This window comes from Phoca vitulina, unplaced genomic scaffold (genome assembly GCF_004348235.1).
Source record: "Phoca vitulina isolate PV1807 unplaced genomic scaffold, GSC_HSeal_1.0 scaffold6, whole genome shotgun sequence".
In the NCBI taxonomy this organism is placed as follows: domain Eukaryota; kingdom Metazoa; phylum Chordata; class Mammalia; order Carnivora; family Phocidae; genus Phoca; species Phoca vitulina.
The window spans coordinates 56,673,174-56,699,044 of NW_022589709.1; the positions used below are offsets into that span (position 1 = coordinate 56,673,174).

General features: G+C 43.8%; 1 protein-coding gene across 3 annotated transcripts in view; it reads right to left on the minus strand.

The window, feature by feature from the left end:
• PIK3R1 (phosphoinositide-3-kinase regulatory subunit 1) overlaps window positions 1-24,485 on the minus strand; it is an 80,722-nt gene extending 56,237 nt beyond the window's left edge. Inside the window, exons 1-3 of one of the 3 annotated variants that reach the window (XM_032404288.1) lie at window positions 24,275-24,485; window positions 17,108-17,212; window positions 13,557-14,279 (exon numbers count right to left, since the gene is read on the minus strand). In XM_032404288.1, coding sequence (XP_032260179.1) covers window positions 13,557-13,893 — 337 coding nt within the window. In that variant the 5' untranslated portion in view covers window positions 13,894-14,279; window positions 17,108-17,212; window positions 24,275-24,485. Of the gene's footprint in view, window positions 1-13,556; window positions 14,280-14,388; window positions 14,490-17,107; window positions 17,213-24,274 lie in introns of those variants that run through there. The other 2 variants (XM_032404287.1, XM_032404289.1) reach the window with 2 other exon arrangements.
• Window positions 24,486-25,871: the final 1,386 nt, after the last annotated feature.

Below are 25,871 nucleotides of genomic sequence, written 5' to 3' on the forward strand. Positions count from 1 at the left end.
TAAAAAAAAATGCAAAAGCAACCTTTTTAGCAAATAAAAAATTCATGTAATCATTCAGTGACATGCTTATAAGTGAAAGGCCCAGAATAAGGCGACGAAATTAATCAGAGCCTACACCGCCTTTGCCTAAAACATCAAATATCAACTCTGCAAGATGGATTTCAGGGAAAAGGCTAAACCCATCAGTCATGGTCTCTTCTTTTCAACTCCTATAAGCAAAGTATTTTTGGCTTCATTTTAAGCTGTGATTACTAGAACTATTAATTCCCGGCCTTCTTCATTTCCTTCTCTCGGCATATTATACTCTAAATGTGAGATAACATAATTTGGAGATTACTAACTACATTTGCTAGGATAGAGAATTTTAAAAATTTCAGAATGTGAACTCCACATAGCACCTGATGCTGGCAAAAAATGGTCCTTTAGCAATTCATTGAATCAAGAGATTCTTAAGCAAAAGCCTCAGTTGTTATTTCAAATGTGTTTTAGAAAACGGATTGCGTGGGGGTTGACTGAGAGGTGGCAGGGACCGTGGTTTTGTATTCTGGGTAAAAAGACCATTGTAAAACTGTCCCCATCTTTCTCTTTCAGAGTATACGAAAGGCAACTAGTCTCATAGCCAAACTATAACACTCCCCTCCCCCACCAAAAAAATTTTTTTTCCCACCCTTATAGCTAAATAATACTCAAAATACTAAATACTAAAAGGATGTAACAGCTAGGCTGGAATTCACCAACAGCAGTTAAGGGAATAAAATAGTTACGTGATTAGACAAATTCCCTTATTTGACCGCACTGCCATCAGACAGGCAGAGGGCTCAGGGTCCGCTGCACAGACTCCGGAAGCCGGCAAAGACAAGAGTAAACACTGGGTGCATCTTGTGAAACTTGTCCTGAGTGCAGGCACAGCTAGACGATTCCAATCACATAAGAGCTGGATAAATGTGGTCTGACAGGAAACGGAGTTTGAACCTAAACAACTGTGAATTTTATGCGCCAATGTTTAAACTTCCTCTAAATGTTAAAGCTGACCAGGTTTCTCAAGTTTCCCTTATGGGGAAGATTAGACCACAAATGACAGTTACAATATAACCGTACAAGTAACTACAAGCATCTGATGCCCAGTGGAGTAGCAAGTTACAACTAGCTTTCAATCCTTTAGAGCTGATTTTAGTGAAATTAGCAAACTCAATTACAAAGGTACATTTGTGTCACTAAATCAACAATGACTCGTCTATATTGCTTTATATACTGTGCTATCACACGTTTATATACAACATATGTATGAATGCTATTTTATATATTCAGAGGTTATGCCATCTTATAAAGATATAATGTCGCATCTATATGTACATAACATTTTGAGAAGTGCTAGTCCAGTGAGCGCTAACTTGAAGGTTGGTATTTTCATCACTTATGCCCCAGAGATTCCAACACGACTTTAAATCACCTCTTCTCAGCCTATTGTTCTGATGAGGTCCTTCTGCCGCAAAGGAGTAACTCACACAACTGCTTCATTCTCTTTAGTTTTTCTCAGGTCTATTTCCTGAAAGTGGAAAAGCCTTGTTGCTGAACTCACTGACTAGTATCAGGCCACGTCACAGGTCACTGACAAGCCAGGGGATCATCTGCCTTTGGCTCAGGGCTGCCTTCCTGGCCGATGGGCTGTCTGGGAATATCGTGTCGTCACAGGGCGAGGACACTCCCGCCCGAGGCCCACGCTGTATGGCACAGACACTTAACCACACTGGGGGGACAGGCGATCTGGGGTCAATCCCAACTCCTCCACTAGCTGTGTGAGCCTGGGCTATCATTTAACTAAACTTTAACTTCTTTTCCTTTACAACAGGTATAATAATAAGGCCAATGTCATAGAATTCTTACAAAAAGTAACAAGTTCATGTAGTACCATGTCAGCACAGCACCTGACAGAGAACTAGCATTTGCTGAACACACAAATATAGGCAGGTATAAAGCCACACTTCTGTATTCGTGTACGTATAGACACCTACACGTGGATATTCATACATGTATTTGCGTAAAATTTTCATACAAGGCAAGGATTTTCCCCATGTCCTAATACTGTCACGCTTTCTCTGTAGTCTGTGTTTTGGAAGACGCATTTTATTTTTAGGTGTTTGGAAAATACATACCTTAGAGTTTTATTCTTCAAGGTAATCAACCTCTGCCTTTCTCATTGCAAAGTTTAAATGAAAAGCAATGTTTAAGTTTTCCCATGTGACGTGGGAAGTTTAGTGTATCTTTCTGAGCTCTTGCTGATATTATCAGAGATTGTCTCTCGACTGCCTTTCCATGTGAAATATAAGGAAGCCGGACCCTAAGCTCTCAAGTCACCATCTTCTCTCCTCAAAACTCTACTACTATCGTTTGGCATTTACAGCTACAAAGGAGAAGGAAGCCTGAATTTTGTTCCTTGGTACTTACATAGGTATGGTGACTAGATGCTTTAATGATTTTTTTATACTTAAAACTTTTTTTTTTTTGCCAACACGCACCTAGAGGTGGCTTTCCATTGATTTCCTATGAACGAGGTGGTGGAGGACACATTCAAATGTGCACACATGCATGCAAGGTTATTTTTATTATGTTGCTCTCTTTCACTTGATACGGTTTCCTGTTTATCAGCACTTAAAATTCTCAGGTTAGATTTTCAGTCCATGTATCTATCATCTTTCGCCCTCACTTTTCTTTTTCTTTGCATTCTGGAAGAACTTTATCTACATTTCTTGTTCACAACGCTAATTTAATTTTCAGCTGCATCAATTCTACTCCTTACTGTATCTCACATGGATTTTAAGGTGCTATTGCAATTTTAATTTCTTTACAATCACTCTTTTTTTTTATGGTTTCACTCCCATTTCATCCTATCCTATCATTTTTTCAACTCATAAACATTTAACTGCTTTCTGTCCCTCTTTCATTAGGGCCATGTCATTTTGAAATAATAAACCATTGGCGGAAGTCTGTTCTTTCTTCGAATCTTCTATTTGATCTCCCCTTTCCCTTTATGGAGCAACACTGTTCAGCAGGCTCAGCTCTACTTTTCCTGATCAGTGACCACTAAGCAAGGAGAAATCTACCCAGACCTGGCATTTGCTCTGAGCTACCCCTGATCCATTGGGTGCTGGCTTCAGATCTAGAGTTGGCTGGCCAGTTAGGATGAATAGTTCCCAGCCCAATTCTCACTGTGGTTTTCATTCCAGTTTAGTTTCCCTAGCCTGAAAGAAAACCTTCCTCTGCGTTCACTGGCTTTCTGAGGCTCTGAATGATGGAGAACTCAATCAGTACCCAAACCCTCAGTCAATGGAGGTCTTTCTAATCCTTCCCCACCTCCAACACTTTCCTTTTGTGGAGGAAGATTCTCAGGACGTAACAGTAATACCCCCGCGGTCCCACCACCCCAGCCCTGCTCGGTTATTTTCTGAGTTATGATCTTCCACGGAATAAAAACACACCACTGGGGGAGATTAGAAAGAGGAAGGGAAGGGCATTCTGGGGACAGCTGCCTAGGCTCTTTCTGAATTACGGGCAGAGAGTCGGGGAGGACACAGCTCTGCCTCCCTATTTATAGGTGGTCAGAACTTACTCTGCCTATGTTTTTAAACCTGGCTCCATTTAGTTTACAGTAGACATTTTCCCTGCTAGTTCTTGCTTTTATAACTCTTGAGAATGCAAGTGTTTTTCTCCACCTTCTTGGGGACTCTAGTGAGAAGTCTCAAGAGGCTATGTCAGGACCACCAGGCAGAGACCTTTTTAAATGAGGAAACTTTCAGATGTTTCAAGGGAAAAAAACATGAGCAAAAATAAAAGCATCCAAGAAGGTTTTGCTGGCACTCATCGCCTTTGAGAGACTATCTCTGTGCAATGTCACATTGTCCTTTTAAACACCCAGAAATAAAATTCACCTGTGCCTTTCATGTGCCCTCATCCACCCTCCTGTCCTTGGAATTCTGGAAACAGAAACACAATGTTTATGTTATAAACTTGGCAGTGACTGACTTTCCTGAGAAATAAAGTTTGACATTCAAAGGAATTTAGCCATTTAGCCAGTCTTTAAAATGGCGTTTACTGCTAACTCTGACGGAACTCAGGCTTAGGTTTAAGACTTCAGATTCATTTGAGTCAGCTTGGGATTTCTTGTATTTATGGATTTCAAGCAGCCACTATCTACATGCCAAAACACATAATTCTTATGCTGGACATACTCATCTGGCTTTTAAACAGGTAATAACCAGCCTGCGCTCCATTTCAATCAAAGTGATATAAGACAGAAAGAAGAAAATTAGAAATTCAGGGAAACATCTGAAACAGACAGTAACATCTTCCAAAATAACTGACATGGAGGGAAAATCATTAATCAATGGTACGTCACTTCTGAAGATCTGATCAAGGTTTATTTCTTCTTAAGAAAAACCACATACACACACGTACCCAAAACTTTGTCTTAGTTTCATGGCCTCGTCAGTCTCTTTGTAACTCAAACCTTTAATATATTTAACAGACATGAGAAAATGCTGTGAGTCGTATGTAAAACAAAGGTAATTTGTTGTGTGGTTGTATGAATGTAACAGCCAATGAAACCTAAAAGATAAAACAAACATAATTAAAGACCACCCAAAAAGCTGAAACTATCTGGTTTCTTCAGTTACTGATAACTTCACAAAGGACTGCTTAAGAAGATCCACACAGCTGCGTGCTGAATGTCCCTTCTATGAAGCCCCCTTCTTTTTAAATATTTACAAAATCATTTGAGCTTTAGCTTCTTAATCTGGAAAATGATTTAACAATGCAATCTTTGCAGGGTGGATAGAACAATCAAATGAAAAACGTCTATAAAATGCCTATCAGAATGCCTGGCAAATAGTAAGTCTGCAAATTTTATGGTCTTTTTTTTTTTTTTATTTTAAAGCCTCGGTGACATTTATTTTGTTAGTTTAAGGTACATTTTGAAAAAGGCATTTTCAACATTTAAATACATCCATGGGCAAGTGTGGTATAATGACTACACTGTATACTTCTGATATATCCTAGCCAAATTCATTAAATCTCATTTCTTGGTACTCAGTAGATGATCAATATTATTTAGCAATTAAGTCATCTTGCTCTAACCTTTCTGAATCAATCTTTCTCCTTCAACAATGGGAAATTTACTTTTTGGCTACCTAAAAAAGCAAGTTAGCAATGTTGTGAAATACTTCCAAATTATAAAGCAATGATACAAACATTCAACTATGTTTCTACAATTAGGAGACGGATAGAAAGATATATTTCAAACCAACCATTCACTGATAAAGAAGCAACATTCTTAAAGATTAAAAATTATTTTTAAAAAAATGGGATAAAAATAAACCCAGCGGTGTTTAATGCGGATTCACAGTTGATTATCTTATTTACAACCCGAAGTAATTTTGAAAACTGAATTTTTCAAGACCCAGCAACAAGCTGGAGCCGACTTTTTCTAACAGTGTCAATGGTACTATGTGCCAAGAGTGAGGGCACTGTGGTAGGTTCCTTCCTCGGGGTAAAGCTTGGAGGATGAGGATGACTACCCCAACTATCTGGCTGACTTTACTACAAAGCAGCCTTGCCCAATGCCTATGCTAATATGTTACCTCTTGGGCACATACTCTAATACCTCCACCACACAAATTTGAAGAGCTCTGAATAAACAAATCTTTATAACCTGAAGAGACAAATGTTATAACCATCACCCTGTCTACCTGCCTTGGAGAATTTAACAAAAAACTCACAACACAAATCCTTAGGCACTCTGAGCTCCTATCATGTCAACAAATTTAGTCACACCACAGAGACGCAGTACAAGGAAGACATTCCATGAATATCTAATTCACTCGTGAACTGCGGTGTGTCAAACTGGAAGTCACAAACCCATTTAGATGTCAGCAATTCCTGAGAGGCCACCAACACAGGGAAAGCATAAGTTCTCATACTGGTGAAATGTATCTTAAGATCATACAGTATGCAGTTTTGCAAAACTTGCTACCAATTTGGCACCTTCATTAGCAACAATCTCATCTGATCTCACAGCCCAAGCTCCATATCAGATCTGGCAACGAGGTCACGCGAGCACATCTGCCCAACCATCCTAGCTTGTTTTTCTAGTCCCTTCACCTTCTGTTTCTCAACAATTCTTTGAGTAGGAATACGTAAATGTTTACTGGCCAAGTGTCAGCAAGGTTAAAACAAAAATACAGTCAAAAGTCAGAAGAGACAGTATCTATTTCTTATTTTACAACTAGAGAACGCTGGGATTAGAAGGATTAAGGAATTTAAAAAAAAGGGGGGGGTTAAGGAATTTAGAGGAAGCAAAGCAGAGTGGAATTTTTGACTCAAATAATGTATCACAGAGATTTCTATTTCACTTATACCAACATCTTTACTGTCTTGGATATCAAATTTGATCACCAAATTACAGTCTCCTACAATACAGTGTAATAAATTCACAGTCAGAACTTCAATATGCATCAAACTGTGACAGGATAGAAGAATCTATAGGCACCACATAATACATGCTACCAAATGGAAACAGATGAGCAGATGAATGCCAACACCTCCAAGCAAGACAGTGTCCAGGAAAGGTATTCCTGAAAATGACAGCCATACGTTAGATGGCATGAAGCCACTGGGACAAAGTTCTGCATACATAATTAAACAGAAAGATCTGCTGCTTGTTTTTATTTTCAACTGCACAGTTCTACTTTATCAGATCATTTTAACAATGTATAGTGCATGGGATTATCATGGTAAAAACAAAATACTGTGGTCGCTTATAGAAATTAGTAAGAGTAACACACTTATAAAGTATTCTGACAGTATTGTGTTAAACTTGACATTTTAGGGAAATATACCCAAGGAATTAAAATAAAGCCAACTTCCAGTACACTCTGACCTCCTCTATTTAGAGTAGTTTCAGTGAAAGCCTAAGAACTGTTTTGGTACTGAATGCAACAAAATCAACCAAGACCTCAAAACATTAGATATAATCCATCATGCAATTATGCTTCTCATTTCTAGCTATCACACCAAGTTATTTTCTCCCACTTTAGCCTTCAAACCAATTTTATGTCATTCCTCATGGAAATGTGTTCGCAACAAAGACACACATACATGCAACAGCCAGCTCTACTGCTAACGTGTTCTCTTTTACTAAGAAAAACATGGATATGTAAATGGCATCACATATCTGGTATTCTGTTCTGCCAGAGGTACAAAATTCTCCCCTTTTTGGATGCTACTTAGCAGATGTAAGGCACCATTTGTTGTTGAATTTAAGAATTTGAATTATTTTCTCAAACTCTGACTTACTGGAGAAGTGCTTATTAATCAGAATTTCTCCTGTTTTCGACAAAGATGCATTCACCTAGGAACCAGAGAAGACGGACGTCAAAGTTATCACAGAATCTACTGACAACTAAACTAAAAAAGAAACATTTTTGAATATAGAGTTCTACTTTTATGACAAGGAAAATTTCATTAGAACATCATCATTAGCTTGGTTGCTAGGAGACAAAATAGGCTCACTCCACTCCACTCCTGTTCAAATCAGAGGGGTGAAGGCTTTATTTAAGTAGTACAGATATGGACTTTGGACCCTTTACCCATTTTGGGAAAAAAAAGAGCAGAGTGAAATGTCTAAAGCCAGAAGCCTTAATGAAATCATCTGAACATATATCTCACCTAAGAAAATACAACCTGCACACCATAGCTCTGTGTTTCTAAATGACACGCATCATGGTAACATGGCAGAAATCTTTTCCTCAAGGAATGTCTTATCTGTAACCTTGAACTTAACTGTCACCACAGTTCCAGGAAAGAAAAAGTCAAGTCCTTCTGGTCAAATACAGACTGGAGGAAGGAGGGAGGAACGTCTCCCTCTCTGTTTGGGAGTACCAAGAGGAACTCTCTACTCATCCCCCCTTAGGCTTTGCTTTTGATTCCTAATATGACCAGCCAGGTCGGGGCAGAACTTTTCTGCTAAAAAGCAGGAAAGATGTGAAAATCTTTTCTCTGTTTGTCAATTTCCTTCTCAACTAACCATGGATATGCAAACTATTAATTAGGGTTACTTGCCTTTCTCTTCACATTTCTGGGGAGACAAAATAATTGAATTTAAAATTCACAGGAAAAATGTCTTAAAAATCAAGACTTTAGTAAAAAGATTCGAAACAGAAAAAAAAAAAAAAGAATAGAAATGCTGGCACTCGAGCAGGAGAACTTATTATAACATGTCACTTAATACATGAGTAATTCCTTCTGGGATCTTAAGAGAAGTGGCTAAGCTCATCTGATTTTAGCAAAAATAATTATCACACTTGTTTTCTCCAGACCTACTCTTTAATCAGTTATATTGATGATATCTTTTGGAAATGTGTTTCATTTCGTATTTAAACACAGAGGTCAAAATCTCTAGTGTTCTGATTAATTTTTCCAGTGGGTCGTTAGAGGCAGGGTTCTAAGGCCTTTATCTTCGAATACCCTCTAACCAGGCCTGCTTTCTCACAATAGCAGCACGGTCAACGCGGAATGGGCAGTCAGCACCACAAGTCCGACGTCTCAGCCCACCATTCAGAGGAGCTCAACAGGACGAGCCTCTAACTTCATAGTGAAGTCTCACTTAAGTAGGAGAAAAGGCGAAGAAAGTTCTGACAAGGCATCATCTCGACGGAAACAGAACTCATAAAGGCAGGAATTTGAGAAGCAAAGCAAATTACTTTCACAGGTACTCTCTGGGTGAGCAACAGCAGTGTGTTATGACCATGAGGCTCAGCAAAGGTGTGTGATTTGGGATCAGGCCACTATCTTCTGTGACCTCTGTACAGTGTAGTCAATTTGTGTGATTTATGACAGCCTTGCTTTCTAGACGATGAAGGACAACTATGGAGGGGCACTCAAATGCTGAGTGTGAGAAATGTAAAAATAACTTGGCCGAGGAAACCTTGAAAGCAAAGACAAGTTATAAGCTTTTTCCTTTTTCTGCTTAGAGAGAATTTTGATCAAAATTTAAACTTTTTTTTTTTTTTTTTTTAAAGATTTTATTTATTTATTTGACAGAGAGAGTCACAGCGAGAGAGGGAACACAAGCAGGGGGAGTGGCAGAGGGAGAAGCAGGCTCCCCGCGGAGCAGGGAGCCCGATGCGGGGCTCGATCCCAGGACCCTGGGATCATGACCTGAGCCGAAGGCAGACGCTTAACGACTGAGCCACCCAGGCGCCCCTTGATCAAAATTTAAAATAGGCCTCGCCAAATGTGTGCTTTGTGTTTTGTTTTTTTTTTAATTTTATTTATTTATTTGAGAGAGAGAGACACAGCGAGAGAGGGAACACAAGCAGGGTGAGTGGGAGAGGGAGAAGCAGACTTCCCACCGAGCAGGGAGCCTGATGTGGGGCTCCATCCCGGGACCCTGGGATCATGACCTGAGCCAAAGGCAGACGCTTAACGACTGAGCCACCCAGGCGCCCCTGTGCTTTGTGTTCTATATGTGGAACCAGCTGGGGCCTGGGACTCACTGTCAGGGTCCGAAGTGGGAGCCGGTAAGGGGTGTGGATGGGGGACGGAGGTGGGTATGAACTCAGATCCATAAGTGGTCTCTCAAGTTAGCAGATTCCAATGTTCGATACAAACTAACATGGTCACTAGGTCTATACAATAAACTAGATTCTAGTTTGTTACTAACTAGAATCTCACCAGTCTAAATATTGTGCATTAGCATGACTTTAAAGAATCGCAAAACACTGTCTCAAGAAATAGCCCCACGGGACAGCTTATTTATGAAAGAAAGGAAAACATTTTCATTGCCCTATCCCTACATCTCCACCTCCGTCATTTCCCTGTGTACAGAGGAACTAGGGACCGTGGTTGAACGGGGTTGTGTGTTTGGGAATGGAATGCCAGTGTCTGAAGAGCCTAATGCAGAAAGAGCTGGAGCACTGTCTTTCAACAGCACGGCCCCCCTAAGGACCATGGGACACCCATTTTGCACACCCTCCACCTGTGCGAAACACTGAAGAGGTTCTCTCCAAAGTAGGTCACAGAGGGCTTCACAAAATGGTCGGAAAGTGAAATGTGACACTCCTCTCAGCAATTTTAGCCCCCAAGCAAAGGGAAGGAGATGAAAGGAGGGGAGAGGAAATAAAACCTGAGGACCCTTGCTGATCTTGACACACGTTCTAATCACTTTGCTGAAGTGGCTGACAGAACCCTCTATCAGCTTAACACACTTTCCCGCTAGCAGAACTACCTCTCCTAAGCACTGGAGTAGAAAATAACAGTTTTGGAGAACAAAGTATGCAACGGTCAAGGTCCAGGCTGCAAGATTCCTCAGATGGGAATGATGTGCAAACAAATCAGCTGTGATTTCCAACCGCAGAATGGGCTGTCGCAGCCTCCTGTGCCTGCCTGTGACATACGGAGTGCAGGGCTCTCAAGCCGCCTGGGAGGTGAACATTTACGAAGAACCTCAAAAGCAAGCCTTTACCCACTGAGAACCTACTGCACTGTTCTAGATACTTGGGATCATGGAGGAACAACCAAGATTCCTGCCGTCATGGAGCCTACAATCTGGCAGAGGGAAGAGATGATAAACATCCACATGGGAAGTAAATTCTATAGCAGGTTAGATAATAAATGGTTTGCAAAAGCAGAGGGGCAGGTCACCATGTGAAACAGGGTGAGCAGAGCCAGCCTCCATGAGAAGATGTGAGCAGAGGGGAGAGTAGGTCGCCCAAGGGATGTGCGAGGAAGAGCCGACCAAGCGGAGGGAAGGAAGCAGAGCCCTGAGGTGGGAGGGGAAAGGACACGGTATCTGAAGCCATGCTATTTCTCTCTCTCGAATCTTGACTTCATTTGTCATCGCTACTTCCCAGTACAAAATAGGGATGCAGTTCATGTTTACTGAATGACTTCGAAGCCAGTAAGTACAACAATGGACCAATGAACAAATTCAATTCCATCGACAGACTGGGCTTCCTAAGAGACTACATGCAAAATGTAGCAGTGGAAGGTTTAGCAGATTTTCAAATGAGTTTCAAAAGCTCAACTTTACAGCTTTATTTCCAGGAACATTCCAGGAAAAGTGGAAAAGTGGGTTCTATTATGTAAGGAGGAATCCCTCACACAGCGTACTTCTGGCCAGAGTCCAATCACAACTTTCTTTTAAGGAGAGAGAAGGCTCCAAGAGCAGGAGACAAGAACCACACAATTAGCAGGCAGGCAGGCATGAGCATCCTCTGTCTAACCCCTGCCCATTACAGGGGGAGTGCCAACTCTCCCTAGGACACTATCTCAACAGGAGACCTACATGTGATCTCAGGCCTCGAGGGTAACCTTCTAAGTAAAATAAAGAAAGTCAAACACAAAACACAGGCTAAATCAAGTGGGGGGAGTAAAAAGAAAAAAAGTGCTAAGGAATTCAATTACAGTAAGAAAAGAACTATCCTCTCCTGCTGCCCCACAATTTGTCACTGCAAAGTCTTCCAAACCAGAATCCCATAGTTCCAACATACATGTTTGTCCTTACAACTACTTTCCCTTTCAATGTGACAGGCAACTAGTAGGAGCTACTGAATTCCCATTTCAGGCAAATTCTATATAAATGAGAAGAGAAGACTAACACTTCTGGAAAATCTAATGTTTAGTACTACACTCCCCATACTGCCTCTTCAACCTTTCAGTAACTCTTAATTTCTCGTTGTATTTGGGCCCACTCTTTCTAATACCCGAATGCACATTATCATGGGTTTCTTTCCTAAATTCTGCTAAAAATTTTCAATTACTCTACCTTTTCATGTGTTACAAAATCTCCATTGTCACCACATCACATGAGAAAGAAAGCATTGCAAAATAGTTTAGGACCTAAAAAGAGAAAATCATTTTGCTTATAATGAAAGTTACACCTAATAGCAGTTATCAAATGCAATTTTGCTTAGAAATTATTTTTACAAAATCTGGGTCACTAATTTGACAAGATGCCCCTTTTCCCACCTTTCAAATAATCTTCTCTAATCCAACACAGATACTTGGAGGATTCTGTCATCTTTTATATTCTGGGACAAATTAAATAGTTTTTCCTTTTGAATCAGCCTACTTTAAGTTTTTTTTTTAACTTAAAAAATTAACAGCCGTATTAAAAATACGTAGTTTGGTGGGGAAAAAAAAAAAAACAATAATGTATACACCTTCTATCTGCTCAATGAAATGCAATAGTTGACAAAACTGTATCTACATATGCAGTCAAGGTTTTCTGACTTACCTGCAAAGAAAAATTAACTTTTGCTTTTCAACTGTATAGTAAAAGACATTATTTGGACATTATTTATAAAGTACAGTATCATGTTCATCAAACAAGTATCTCTTCTGGGTGAGGCAGGGGAGGAAAAGGCACATCCCTTCAGGTATCTCTAGGCAGGAATGCTTGACTTCTACAAAATGTTCCCTGTCATATTATGACTCAGTGCTAAAAGGCAGCTCTTTATCCTTGCATTCTGCTCCTTTATTCCCGTGTTACCTCATTCCTATGTGCCAGAATAAGCCAACGTTAAAGAAGGCACAAGAGAATAAGAATCCCTCCCAGAAATACACAGTAATGCCACACGCCATTGGACTTAACATGCAACCGCTGCGGTAGGGTCCACCTGTTTTAAACCTACCTTTCCAAACCTTCCTCTGTCTGAGAAAAAAAGAAACAATTATGGGAAGAAAAAAAAAAGCTTGAAATTTACTGAGGAAATGAGTATTTAACAAAGGCCATAAGGGCAAAGCTGAGCAAAGGGCTTATCTCTGTGTGACACTGAACACAGAAAAACCTTAAATGACCAGCTGTGCACAAAGCTCGAGTGTGGACCATCTCCAATAATAAACAAGGAGTGGGTTTTGAATCAAGGTGGTTTCCATTTAAGAAAAGCATTCAGTAATTTTTTTTTTTCTTGTGACGGCCAAGCACACTAGAAGCAATAATGCTATGAATGACCCTGCCCGTGAAGGAAGAGAACTCCCTCTCCATCTATTCTGAGTAAGGGATTAGGCGTCAGCTTCAGCCACAGTGCTTCTGGAGAGGAAACCAAGAGGGAGATAACCAGGTTATAAAAACAATGCTTTCTTCTCTGCTTTCTGTGGTCACTTTATTGCTCTCGACATTTTTCCATATACATCAAATTAATGTTAAATATACTGACTTACCCTCTACTTTCCCCAAATGATTATTTAAATATATTAATACCAATTACAAGAGGAAGAGTGCAGTAGTGTTTAATTCCACGGCAACTGTAATAACAGGGTTTAAAGATGCTCACGAAACAGGTTCTCATACACCATCTCCTTCTTTTTCCAACTCTCTACCCCACAAACACAAATTTCTAGTCTTGCAGTAATTGACCAAGCTTTTATATACCATACATAAATTCAGATAAAGTTGCCAAAATGAGTTCTTCTCCGAGGGCGATAGCCCAACACAACTCTCAGGCTTTTCCTAAAAAAAAAAAAAAAAAAAAGCCACGAAGCAATCACTCATGAATACTGACCTTGCTGTTGCTCACTGTCTGCTTCAGCTTTCGAAGAACCTGGTGCAACAGGAAGGGGTCGAGGTGGTCGGGGCTTTGGTGTGGGAGGCGAGATTTTTTTCCTTCCAATATATTCAACATAAGTTCCCGGAAAGTCCCCTCTTTCCCCCGTGGTTTCATTATAACCATTTAACCAGCCGATTTCTTCAGGCCTGGCTTCCTGTCCGTCACTGAATCCAAGAGCTACTAAGGACCCTTTATTCACAGTCAAGACATCACCCAAGTGCAAGTCAATATCTTCATCTCGTTCCTTCTTGTAATCATACAGCGCTCGGTACTGATAGCCCTCGGCACTCATGTTGGTGAGTCTGTGACCATGCAACAGAGGAGTCTGGTGACACGCTGCAGTCTGATCTTACGTTTCTATGGAAAGCGAATTCAGAGAGTAAGTTAAGATTCCTAATATGTGTCCAGCAGAGGACAAAGGACAACTCTCCAAAGGTTTAAGAGGAGAGGTGACCGGATGTCCAGCTATCCATCTGTCCTCCATCAATGGTATGACTGAAGACAGGGTGCTACTTCCTCTGCGGCCCACAGTCCTCCCACTGGCTTCCTTTTCAGCAGCTCGTCAACACTTGGCCTCCAGGCTGATTCTCGCAGCGCGGCCCAATCCTTTCTGACACTCTTGTCACACTGTCCATCTGGCGTCTGATTAGACTGTGTCACTCCACACGCGAGCTTCACCTAGCAAAGGAAAAACAAGACTTATGAATGAACATCACACTTTGCCATCTGTGTGAATTTGAATTTCTATTTCCATTCAACAAGTATTTAATCAATTTGGCATACACACACGGGCCAGCGTGCTACTGCTCCACATGATATATACAACAAAGATTAGTAAGACAGTCCACCTTCCAAGAACACTAGGCAGGGGTGGGAGGTGCGCCGGTATGTGGCAATGTCTCTCAGATAAGAACGGTACACAAGGAACCATAACACTAGGTAAATAGCGGAAGACAGGCAGAGACTGAAGGCTGTCGGGTTCCAATGAGGGAGAGACCACGTCTAACTGCAGGGATCTGAAGACAGAAAGGAATGTGTGGCACGATCTCAGGTACAGATGTGACTAAGCAAATGCCGTATTCTGGGAAGAGCTAGAACAGGCAGTCCAAAGCGTCGGAAGCCTAAGAGGGAGCACTGGAACTGGATTAGAAAGACGGGGAGGGGTTATAGGACACGATGCACGCCTGCACTGAGCTTGGGAGTACTATGGTCTAATTTCGGGAGCCACCAAAAACGCATGGAGGAAGGGGAGCAACAACATGAGAGATGCACTTGAAGAATCTCGGTCTAACTACGGTGAATGGGACGGACGGGCATAGGGATGGACAGGTGAGGATGAAAGCTATACCACAGTGGTGTGGGTGAAAGGCCCTGAGGGCAAGAACCAAGGCGGCAGCAGAAGGTATGGAGGGGAGGAATGAAGCAACAGACACTGCAGAGAAAGCATGAGTGGATGTGGTGATGCTTGAATCAGAGTGAATACAGAACAGGAGCAGAAGGCCTACCCAGAGTTAACTCCGGTGGGCTTTAGGGGATGCTGGGCGTACAACTGCTAGTGTAGGGGGCAGGGGCAAACCTAGCCTGTGATTCAAGAGAGGGAACCCGCTACAGACTTGATCAGCTGCAAATAAGGCAAGGCTGAACTCAATAGAATGGAGGAACTCCCAAAGAAAAGCTATCGAAGGTTAAAAAATCATCCAAGAATCAAACACTGGGGTTCACTGAATGCAACCTTAAAAGCAAAGTCCAAGTTTGGAGACACACTATATCTGGGAAACAATGGATAAGACGATTTGGGTGGGAAAAGGTGATCCCTAAGACCAAATCCTGCAGGGGCCTCCAGCAAGGGGAAAGTGAGGCAAGGCTAGGAGACTCGGGGCTCTGCCCATCACCATATCATCACTGACTTTTGAGAAAGCAGACTCCAGTCTAGAGACACTGAGGATAGTCGCTAGAATTGAAGGAGTTAAGGAACTGAAGAGGAAGTAGAAATGGTTGCTGGAGATTACCCTGGACAGATAGCCCTGGTGTAGGGGGAAACCAAGTAGTGCAAGTTTTTGCTTTTTTTTCTTGTAACATAGTGGAGGCAGAGGAATTAAAGACTCTCTAGAGAGAAAGTCAGCACGTGGCCTGCCAACAGCACAGGGCGTTCATGTACACACTTTGCACTCCGGTCATTTCTCAGCACTATCTTCATTATAAAGAGTAAAAGCAACTTAAAGGTTTCAGTTAAGCTGGCCGAGCAGCAAAGCAATAAACGAGAGCCACACAACATCAGCGTGCTATATCAAAGAGAGCTCCGTGTGTTTTAACGAGGGGGCCACTTGAGAAGTTTAGTATTATAGGAACTCGTCCGTATATGCATCTTAATATGCAGAATCTAATCAACAGCCCGTGATGTTGGCATGCAGAAGCGTCAAGTATTCAACTTCACGTGGTTAGAGCCTCTTAGTGGTAGTACAATAACACTCTTAGAGTTAATATTAAAAGAAGCAAAAACAAACACTGGAAACCTTTGAGTAGTTAGAATATTAATTTGAGATAGTATTCTAACTTTGTATTTCAGTCATCAGATAAAAAAGAAAACTAAAGCAACCAGCAGGGTGTATTAGAAAAATAAACTGTATTATGTTTGAAGACAACCTCTCCTTTTGATGGATCCAGAATCAAATTAAATATTCACTGCAGAAATTCGCACAAAAATGTAGGACTAGCAAATCTCATTTTTAGTACTAATGTACTCTGTACAAATGAGACACAGAACTCTAAAGAACATGAAAATTTACATATCCCTAAATGCCTGGAAACCAGGCAACATGCCTAAGAATAATTTAATTCCTCCAAATCTGCCTTGAAATTTTTGTTAGCTTTTCCTGGCAATGTAGGTCTTTTTGGGAAAAAAAAAAATCCTCAACTAGTACGTTGGATAGATCTTTCCACCAGCTGCTGCCTATGGCTTGTTCTATTTCAACAACCCAGTGGGCCAGTTTGGTGAGATTCTTATCAGAATGGGGAATATTGTATCTACCCACTCGTTCCCCCCCTCCCCCTCCCTCCCTGTCTGTCTGTCTCTCTTCATCACTCTCTCCCCTACACAGCCCTCAGCCACCACCAGGCCCCTGATCACAGCACACCCATGCAGATATGCATGTTCCTAAACAGGGGACACCACACTAAGAGGCCCCATGTCTGGTCAGGGTTTTACTAACCTAAAAACTGTGCTTATGTTACCTGAGGCTAAATCTGTGCAAAGAGAAAAAGAACCCTGAGGAACCTGATGACTGAGAGTAGCAATCCCCAACCCAGACGCCAAAGACTTATTAGATTTCTCTACTAATTCCCATCCCTCGCTGTTTTTAAAAGGAGAACCTTAACTTTTTTAAAAGGAGAAGAATCCTGTGCAGAATTCTGGGCCTTCATCTGATTCAAAAAACAAAACAAAACAAAAAAACCCCAAATCAACAAAAACCCTCATCTTCTACGATGCTAGGATTATAAGAACACACCATTCCTGTCTTCTGGGACTCCACAACGTCAAGGCCAGGAAGATCAATCCAAACAATTCAAGGTTGGCTGAAAGTCAGCGCCAACTAAGAGGTTGGAGAGCAACCCTGTAAGAGAAGAGGGAACGCTGACTAGTCATCTGGGCAGCAACTGGATAGCGTCCTGCGGCAAAGTGCACAGCGGCCTTGGCCAGGGAGAAGGGGCAGGTGCCTCGACCACGCTGCATACTTTCTCCTAACAGCCACACCCATTTCGAGGACTGTCACCGTCATCTTGGTCATCATGGGCATCATCCAACACTTACTGGGAGCTGGATGTGTATTAACTCACTCAACCATTGCCATCTAATGTTCATTAGGAACTGTATGTGTATCAACATGTTCACTCTTCAGCATAACCCCGAGGCAGCACTTATCAATATTCTCACTTTGCAGAGGAGGAAACTGAGGTACAGAGAATTGAGTACCTTGGCCATGGTAACACTCAGCAACCGGGAGCTAGAATCCCATTCAAGCAGTCTGGCTCCAGGGCCACAACTTTTGACACCACTAGAACCTACTGCCCAAGTTCAACGTGCTTTGATGACCGAGGACAGCCCAGGTATGTCCACAGGGTCAATGATGCAGATTCTTTGCCGGCACATTCTGACCCCTCAGATTTAACCCTGAACGTCTGCTTTTTTTTTTTTAAAGATTTTATTTATTTATTTGACAGAGAGATAGAGAGAGAGCACAAGTAGGCAGAGCGGCAGACAGAGGGAGAGGGAGAAGCAGACTCTCCACTGAGCAGGGAGCCCGACGCGGGGCTCGATCCCAGGACCCTGGGATCACGACCCGAGCCGAAGGCAGCTGCTTAACCGACTGAGCCACCCAGGTGCCCCTGAACGTCTGCTTTTTATTTACTCTCTGTGACAGTGGCCTCACTGATAGTGTTTGTGGCTCTTTTACAAACACACCTGCCCAAAAAAGCCACTACAACTTGGCAGCCGTTCCATCAAGTTCAGGACCCAGTATCTTGGACAAGGCAAATTTTCTTTCAAAGAGACTTCAGTAAAATGCATCCTTGCCAAAGAAGTCTATAAGCTAGTGAATGAGAGAATACTGGGCACATCACGTCTGGAAGGCTGCCCACTTCTGGAATCCTGCCCACTTATGCTCTACGAGCTCAAGCTTCTGCCATCTGTATCCCCCGTGGCCTTTATGCCCCCTACCAATAGCCCAGGCCCGTGACTACACAGTTTCTAACAACTCAGGTCCTCCCTAGGGGAGTATGTGGAGTATTAATCCATAGTCACAAGAACTATCATACCTAGATAACTGGCAAGTTCTTTTTTCTCTTACCCTCACATTCTCCCCAGGACCGCAGAAGACTCAGTGGCCTGAGACATTGGCAGCACCTGTGTAATGTAACCCTTCTAGGATCAATTTGGAGCCCAAACTACCCACATCGACAGGATATATGTTGCCCAGATTCACAAGATTATGTCTCCAATCTCTTTGGCTACATTCACCGGTCCAATGAACTATTTCCACCTAGCTCCGAAATAATTGTTAACACAGTAAAGGCTTTATAGGTGGGTTATACCCACCCATCCATAATTCAATGTTTTCAAATAAGCAATGCAATTTCATGATCTAGGCTCCAAGCTAGTGCATACATAAGTTATAGTAACAAAAGATACAAAGGAATTTTATAAACAAATAACTTATTCTTACATAATATTGCATGCAACAGTTTGAAATTTTTTTAATGGTAATTACTGTGTTCCAGTCTTTCAATCCTTTTAAAGACTGCCTGCCTGCAACACCATTAATCAATGTGTATTTTCTCTCTTTGCTATGATTTTGTTCCTCAAAATAAAATCGTGTCTGATGCCTGACAATCAGGAACCCATGACTTCTTAATGTAGAAAGGCCTGAATGTACACTTTCAGTTTAACCCTCTAACCCGCAGGCATTCTGGCAAAGAACCAAACAAAATTCTCTGAAAAGTCCTCTGACTTTGCTGACTTACTCATTCCCCTTTTACAAAGGACAAGGATTTAGCAAACTTGGTGGGGAGACAGGAACATAGGATATTTTTAAATCACTTGAAGTAAAGCAGGAATATGCTCCAATCCTATGATACTGTCCTGTGATTCAATGAGCAGTTTGGCACTGGGTCCCAGCACACAGTGGGTCTTCACTTTGGCTGCAAAGGCGATGGAGGGTTCCTGGGCCCACAGCCCATACTTCCCTACATCCCATCTCTCCATCCTCCCTGGGCTAGCTGTGAGTCTAGGGCAAGCTCCCAACCTAAATTCGCTGTCTTTTAAAAAGACAAATCATCATTTAAAAATCTCTTCACCCGTCCAATACAATGGCCTGGAAATCATAAAAATCAAAGTTAGAGCAAAGTTAGATTAAGCCTAAAGTAACAGTCACCAGATATCCTCATTCATTTTCAAACCGACCAGAATGTGTCGCCGGCTGCGATGCTCAGGGCTGAGTCCAAAACGTGGGCAAGCAGCGTGTCTAGGGCAAGACTCCTGCCTGCAGCCCTTCTGGGGCTGGAGGAGCAGTGGGGCTGGGCGGGGTACAAGACGAGCCCAGGTGAAACAACAAGGAGGCAGGACTCTCCTGAAGGCAAAGTGATGACACAGAACTGGAACGCTTTAGGAGGGGCAGCGAAGAGAGGCCCAGGTCCAGCTGGAGTCCTCCCAAGGAGGCTGGCAGAAAGATGCTGGTGCTCCTGCTGTGGGTCCTGAGGGGCCTGAGAAACATATCCCACCACCCAGGCAAGGCCGCGGGGTTGACCGTTCCGGTCCCCTGCACCATCACGGGGAAGAGACCTGAGGAAATGGCCGTGGAACGAGAGAACTGGAGATGATTTGAACCCCCTCCTCTCGTGAAAATACAATGGTATTTTGCAAAAGTGTTAACGAGAAGATTAGTATAAGCACTGAGCTTCAGACACAGGCAGCTGTCCCCAACACTGTCTGGATTTTTAACCTTGGGCAAGTTACTCAGATCTCTCTGTGGCACAATTTTATCATCTGTGAGACAGATACAATAAGCAAACTTAGACCTCCCGGGGTTACTATGAGGATTAAATGAAATTACATATATAAAGTGCTTAGCTCCATGCTTGATAATTAGAACTTAATATAATTAACACCAACATAGAGTTTACTACGGGCCAGGCACAGCATTTAGAGTTTTGCATAGATCAACTCACTGAACCCTTACAACCGTCCTAGATACAATTACTTATCCCCATTTTACAGATGAGAAAACAAGCACAGAAGAGTTAAATGATTTGCTTGATGTTACATAGCTAGTAAACTGCAGCTATGTTATTACTGGTACCATTACTACTATTATGACTACTAGCATTCAACACCCCTTACTGCCATTTATACAAGTCTTATTTGAAACAGGAATATTTGCTAGGAGTTTTTGTTTGCCCCGCCTCTAAAGGCTTACGAACTCTCTGCTGTCCCTTCAACTGCTTTTCAGAGTAAGTAGACACAAAAAGGCTACATGTGGACTTTGCCCACCTAATTCTCTCCCTGCCTGAGGGAGAGGGGTGGCTTTGGAGGTCTGGGCAAAGGTCTCGAGACCTGGGAGGGGCCAAGACTCCTCTCCAACAGGGTTTGGTGGTGGCTCCCTAGCTGCCCTCAAAGAGAAAAGAGTCCTCCAGAGACTAAAGGTAGCTTTGTTCTGAGGTTTCAGCCATAGCTCCTCTGGGGGACCAGTCCAGGGTCTGGACCACTGGGGTCCAGCCAGGAAGAGGAGGGGCAAGGCACGCCTGACCAGGCACCTCGCTTTATTAACTCACTCTTGCACACCGGTGGAGTCTCTTCACACTTTGGCACTCTCTGGGGTGATCCTTCACCTGAAAACTATTTTGACTACAGGTGCCTGTGGGTATGTATTCGATTTACTTTAAGGAAAACAATGCTGGGAAGATACAATCTCCAAAGATATTTTTACAGCACGATTTTTTTTTTTCAGCAGAAACTATGCTATGCTCATTATACACTTGGGGGAAAAAAAAAAACCAACCAACATAAGCCAAAGAAACAAGTTTATGAGTAATTACGTAGTCTATTTTTCAGCTCATTTGGCATAATGCACGTGAAATGGCCTTTAATCGCCATTCTTTTAGGCAAGTAATTCCAATAAGAGAGTTGGCAGAAGCGTAGCAAGAAATCACATTAGGACAGAGAAAAAAAGCAATAAATAACATGAATATTTTAAAAATTACTTACAACCTAAGTTTTTGATTAAAAACGGTTATAGCATTTATATTGTGCCTTCTAAGGTAAAAAACTAAATTGATAAGCCGTTTCTTCCACTGGTAAGTAACCTCATTTTCTGAGAGCTTCACTAAGAGACTCCATTCTCTTGAGTTCACTGGCAAATCCCTGTGCCCTCCAAAACAGATCTGCGGGGAGCCTGTCTAAAATGGACAACATACAGAAAGAAGCATTTCCCATTTTCTTCTGCGTGGTGTATCCCGCATAGGTGAGAGAATTAAAAGCCAAACCCCAAATGCAGCCATTATCTCAGCTTTTCATCATCTACCTGACCATAAAATCATTTTCTTTAAATCTGCTCATTCACCATCATCTCCTTATTCAATAAAACGCAGTTTGGAAATCACAAAATGCAAACACAACAAAAGATGAACTGAAATTGTCCCTGTTTTCATGAGCAAGAGGACAATCTTTCAGAGTGGATGCCTTTTTAGAACTACCTAAGAAAAAAAGGAAATTCTGACCAACACCCTACCTTAAAAATTACAAGGCACTCATGGAAAAAATTAATACGTATGGTCACTTTTAACAACACAAGATTCGGGTAGGTGGTGTATGTTTGCATTTAAGATACAAAACCCTTCAAAAATCGGCTGAGGTACAAGTGGCAATTCCAGAAGATAAATGCATGTGACCAGCACCACTACCAACAACCAAAACATGTATTAACTATAACTTATTGTGCCACTTCTGTTCCCCAAAACTAACTTTTTATGCTGTGGGGATTTTCTGATCTTAATAAATATAAATTTCAAAAAATAGCTAAGAAAAGACAATATAATTAATTGATGGGAAGTGAAGTGCTTTTTCACACCATCAGCATCACACATGTGAAAGGACACAGTGATAACATCATTTTACAAAGCAGATAAAACAGCAGATAGACATGTGTACACTAGAGTTCTGTTATGCAACTGACAAGAACAGGTCCCATATCAAGATGGAAGTTAAAAAGCAAAAGCACATCACACTTTGAAAGCCAATATGAGATACACAGATCTTCCTCCCAGTCACAAAAACCTATACACTGTTATGAAAAAAAGTATGATTACTACCTACCTATCTACAACACGGATATAAAAGCTGAAGAGGCCAGCAATGACAGAACCCAACAATTCTGCAAGGCAGATAAGGTAGTCTCCTCCACTGACCTTTCCAGTTTAAAGCTTGATTCTGAACCAAACACACTTTCTCAAACTTTAGAGGGACACTGCCACCCCAAACTACTTTTAGGGTATTTTCTTTGTAACAACCCAAACACCTGCTTCCCAAAATTTAAGCAACTTCTGTTTCTAAGAAATTACCTTCTGTTGGTTTGAACTGTTTATTTCAAGGACAATGTGATCTATCAAAAACCTGTATTGGGGGGGGGGTTCTTTTTTAAAGATAAAAGCTATTTGTGGTCTTCTCCGCAGAACTCACCAAATGCCCCATGATTTGCACCTTGAAGATCCATTACTCTAATAGCGTGCCTCAGAAATGAACCTGTCTTCTCCGATCTTTTCTAGCTAATAACTACCCATCTTTAAAGTTGCGAAACGCAACCCAAACTAATGAAACATTAAAATACAATTCAACATAAATGCCTGGGTCAGTAAGCTCTGTGAATATCCCGCCTAACAACTAAAACTTGAACCTCACTACACTGAAATGACAATCTTATGCTGCATTCAAAACCCGGAACTGCTTTATCCAGCCGTACTTCGCACTGAATGACAAAGAGAAAAGAACAGAAGAGAAAAAGAAAAAAAGAAAAAAAGTGTAGCTTCCAAAGTCATAAAAGCCCTAAATACAAAGTAAACTCATACTCGGATACCACAGTGCTGCAGCTCCACCAGGGATTAACGGTGGAAGTGAGCCCTTTTCGGTATTAATAGCACTCAGGGAAGCATAAGAAATTCCCCAAATCCAGTTCCCAGGCGCTCTGCATTCAACATGTAACAGCCACTCCACTCACACCCTTCTATTTCATGCTCGAATTCTGGTTATCGAAATATGTATTTGTACAGGAGTGGCTGGCCTGAGCTCTTCAGTTCTCTTTGTCTTGTGATCTGCGGGGCAGTTTCTGCTCTTGGGAAGTGAGTGTTAGAGCTGTGGTTGCCAGACAATTCCCCACGATATTTTAGCTCGGGCTTGCCACACTCCCGCTCTCCCTAGCCGGCTCCATATTGCTGGGCAGGTCCCTCCAGTCTCGCCCCGCGCTACAAAAAGCTGGATTTCCGGACTGTTCGAAGACCCCATTAAATATGCCTCCAACAACCTGTCCAGGCCCAGCCGGCACTAGACGCCTTTAGGGCCCCAGCGACCAGCCGCCCCGAGGCGCACTTCCCCCACCCCGGAAGAGGAGGAAGGCAAACTTCGGAGGGCGGGGGCTCGTCGCGAGCTCCGGGGACCACCGCCGCCCCACCCGCTCGGGGGAACGGCCCGAGCAGCGACCCTGGTTGCAGCTGGAGGACGCGAGAGGAGGCTCCGCTCCTTCCCGCTAACTCAAAGACAACGGTCTGGGCTCTCTCCTCCGGTGAAGGACCCCGGAAAACTGCAGCAGGGCGACAGTAAGGACCCTCAGAAGTGTGCGGTAACGAAGGGGTGGGGACAAGCCCGAGATCGCCTGCAACTCGGGGGACGAATGAGTCCGGCGGCGCGCAGAGCCAGTTCGTTAGAGGACCGGGGAAACGGGAGCTCGGAAGCTGCCGGAGCACGCAGAACGCTGGCCGAGAACCGGCGATGCCGGCTGCCGGCCCGCTCTCCCCCGGTTCAGCTCTGCAGAAGCGGCTGCTGGTGACAGGAAGAGAACGGCGGCAGCCGCGCGCGCACGCACAGCCTCCCCCTCCCGGGCACACACACACCCGGACCCGTTGCCGCCGCCTACCTCCCCCGCCGGCCGGCTTCCTTCCTCTGCGGGGCCCAGGCTGCAGCGGCGGCCTCCGACGCGCCTCTGACCCGGCCCCGACTCGCCCGCCGTTCCCGATCCGAGTTCGGCGGCTCCAACCCGCTAGCCCGCTGCCCTCGTCGCCGCCGCCGCTCCCTCCAACTCCGCTCCAGCTGCTCGCGACTCCTCTCCGTCAGCCCGCAACGCCAGTGCCCGGCCCCGGCCCCGCCTCCGGCCCGGCCCAGCGCGCCCCGCCCCCGAGCCCGCGCCAACCAGCGCGCGCGTCTCCGCCCCTCTCCGCTGGCGCCGCGCCCTCCGCCGCTGCCACTCACTGTGCCGGCCTGCGAGCCGGGCGGTGGGAGAGGCGGAGCTCCGGCTCTGCGGACCCTTCCTGCCGCCGGGCTGGCCTTCCGCCCCCGGCCGCGGGGATGCCCCGGGCTGCCGGGCCGCGCGCTACCTCCGCGGTGGAGCGCTCTGGGTCTGCGCGCGCGCGCCCACCCGCGGCACAGCCAGCTGCCGGTGTCTCCGGGACCGGAGGCGGTGGGGCTGGGAGAGGTGGAGGACGAGTTCAGACTTAGAGGCTGCGTCTCTAATCACAGTGTCTGGAGACGAACCCCAGCCTCCTTCGAGTCCCCCGCGCCCCAGCGGAGTGCCAGGGCCGGGGAGGACTCAGATTCCAGGGCTCGCCAAGGCGGGGAGGCCCTGCAATTCCGGGCTTCGCCAGCACGGCCTCGGGAGTGGGCGGAAAAACCACGCCACCCGCGTGGCGCCCGGGGGTGAACGGAGGGTGAAAGGGTGAGGCGGAGGGGCTAGTGCCCGCAGGCTGCCGCGAGCTCCAGCAGCCTGGCACCGCCGCCACCGGGAGCCAGGCGGGACCGCGAAAAGGGAAGAGAGTTTGATGAGGAGGGCGCACGCTGACTGATCCTTACCAGCCTTTGCCTCGCGTAGCAAATGTAGGTCGCTCAGGCGGACCACGGCCCCTGTCCTTGCTCGGGGTGTCGGGAGTGGAAGCTCACGTGAATTATACTGTCCCGTAAATTCGTTTTCCAATGCAGATTCTCCCACTAAGAATCATTACTAAGTTGCTCAAAAAAAATCTGATATTGGTTCAGACCTTCCAATGACGGGTAAGATGGAATGCGAGCAACCTGTGTTCTGCCTGCCCTGTACCATTAAGGCCTGTAAGAGTCTGCTTTTTAAACCTCTAGTCCCAGATTCCTCTTTCAGCAGTTTTGAGATCTGCACCCGCCCAGCCTGCTTGCCCTAGAGCACTTTCTATAGCTCTTTCCCCATTTCCTTGCAAGGATATTCCTTTAAAAACAAACAAAAACAAGCATTTAAAATTCTGTCAGACTTTGAATTTGGTGCTTTATTCCCGTGGGTGTTGGAGGTAAAGAACATCCTGAAATGTCTTGAGTATCCTCAGACAATAAAATCATTTTTAAAGGTGACTCACACTCCTAACAGAAAAGTAAGTTCCACTTCAGGTATCAGGTATTGGCCTTTCTATTATTTCAACACGTCTCTTGAAGTGGAGAAAGAGAGAGAGCTACCTACATGTTTAAGAATCCACTTAATCTAAAAGTTTACCCAAGCG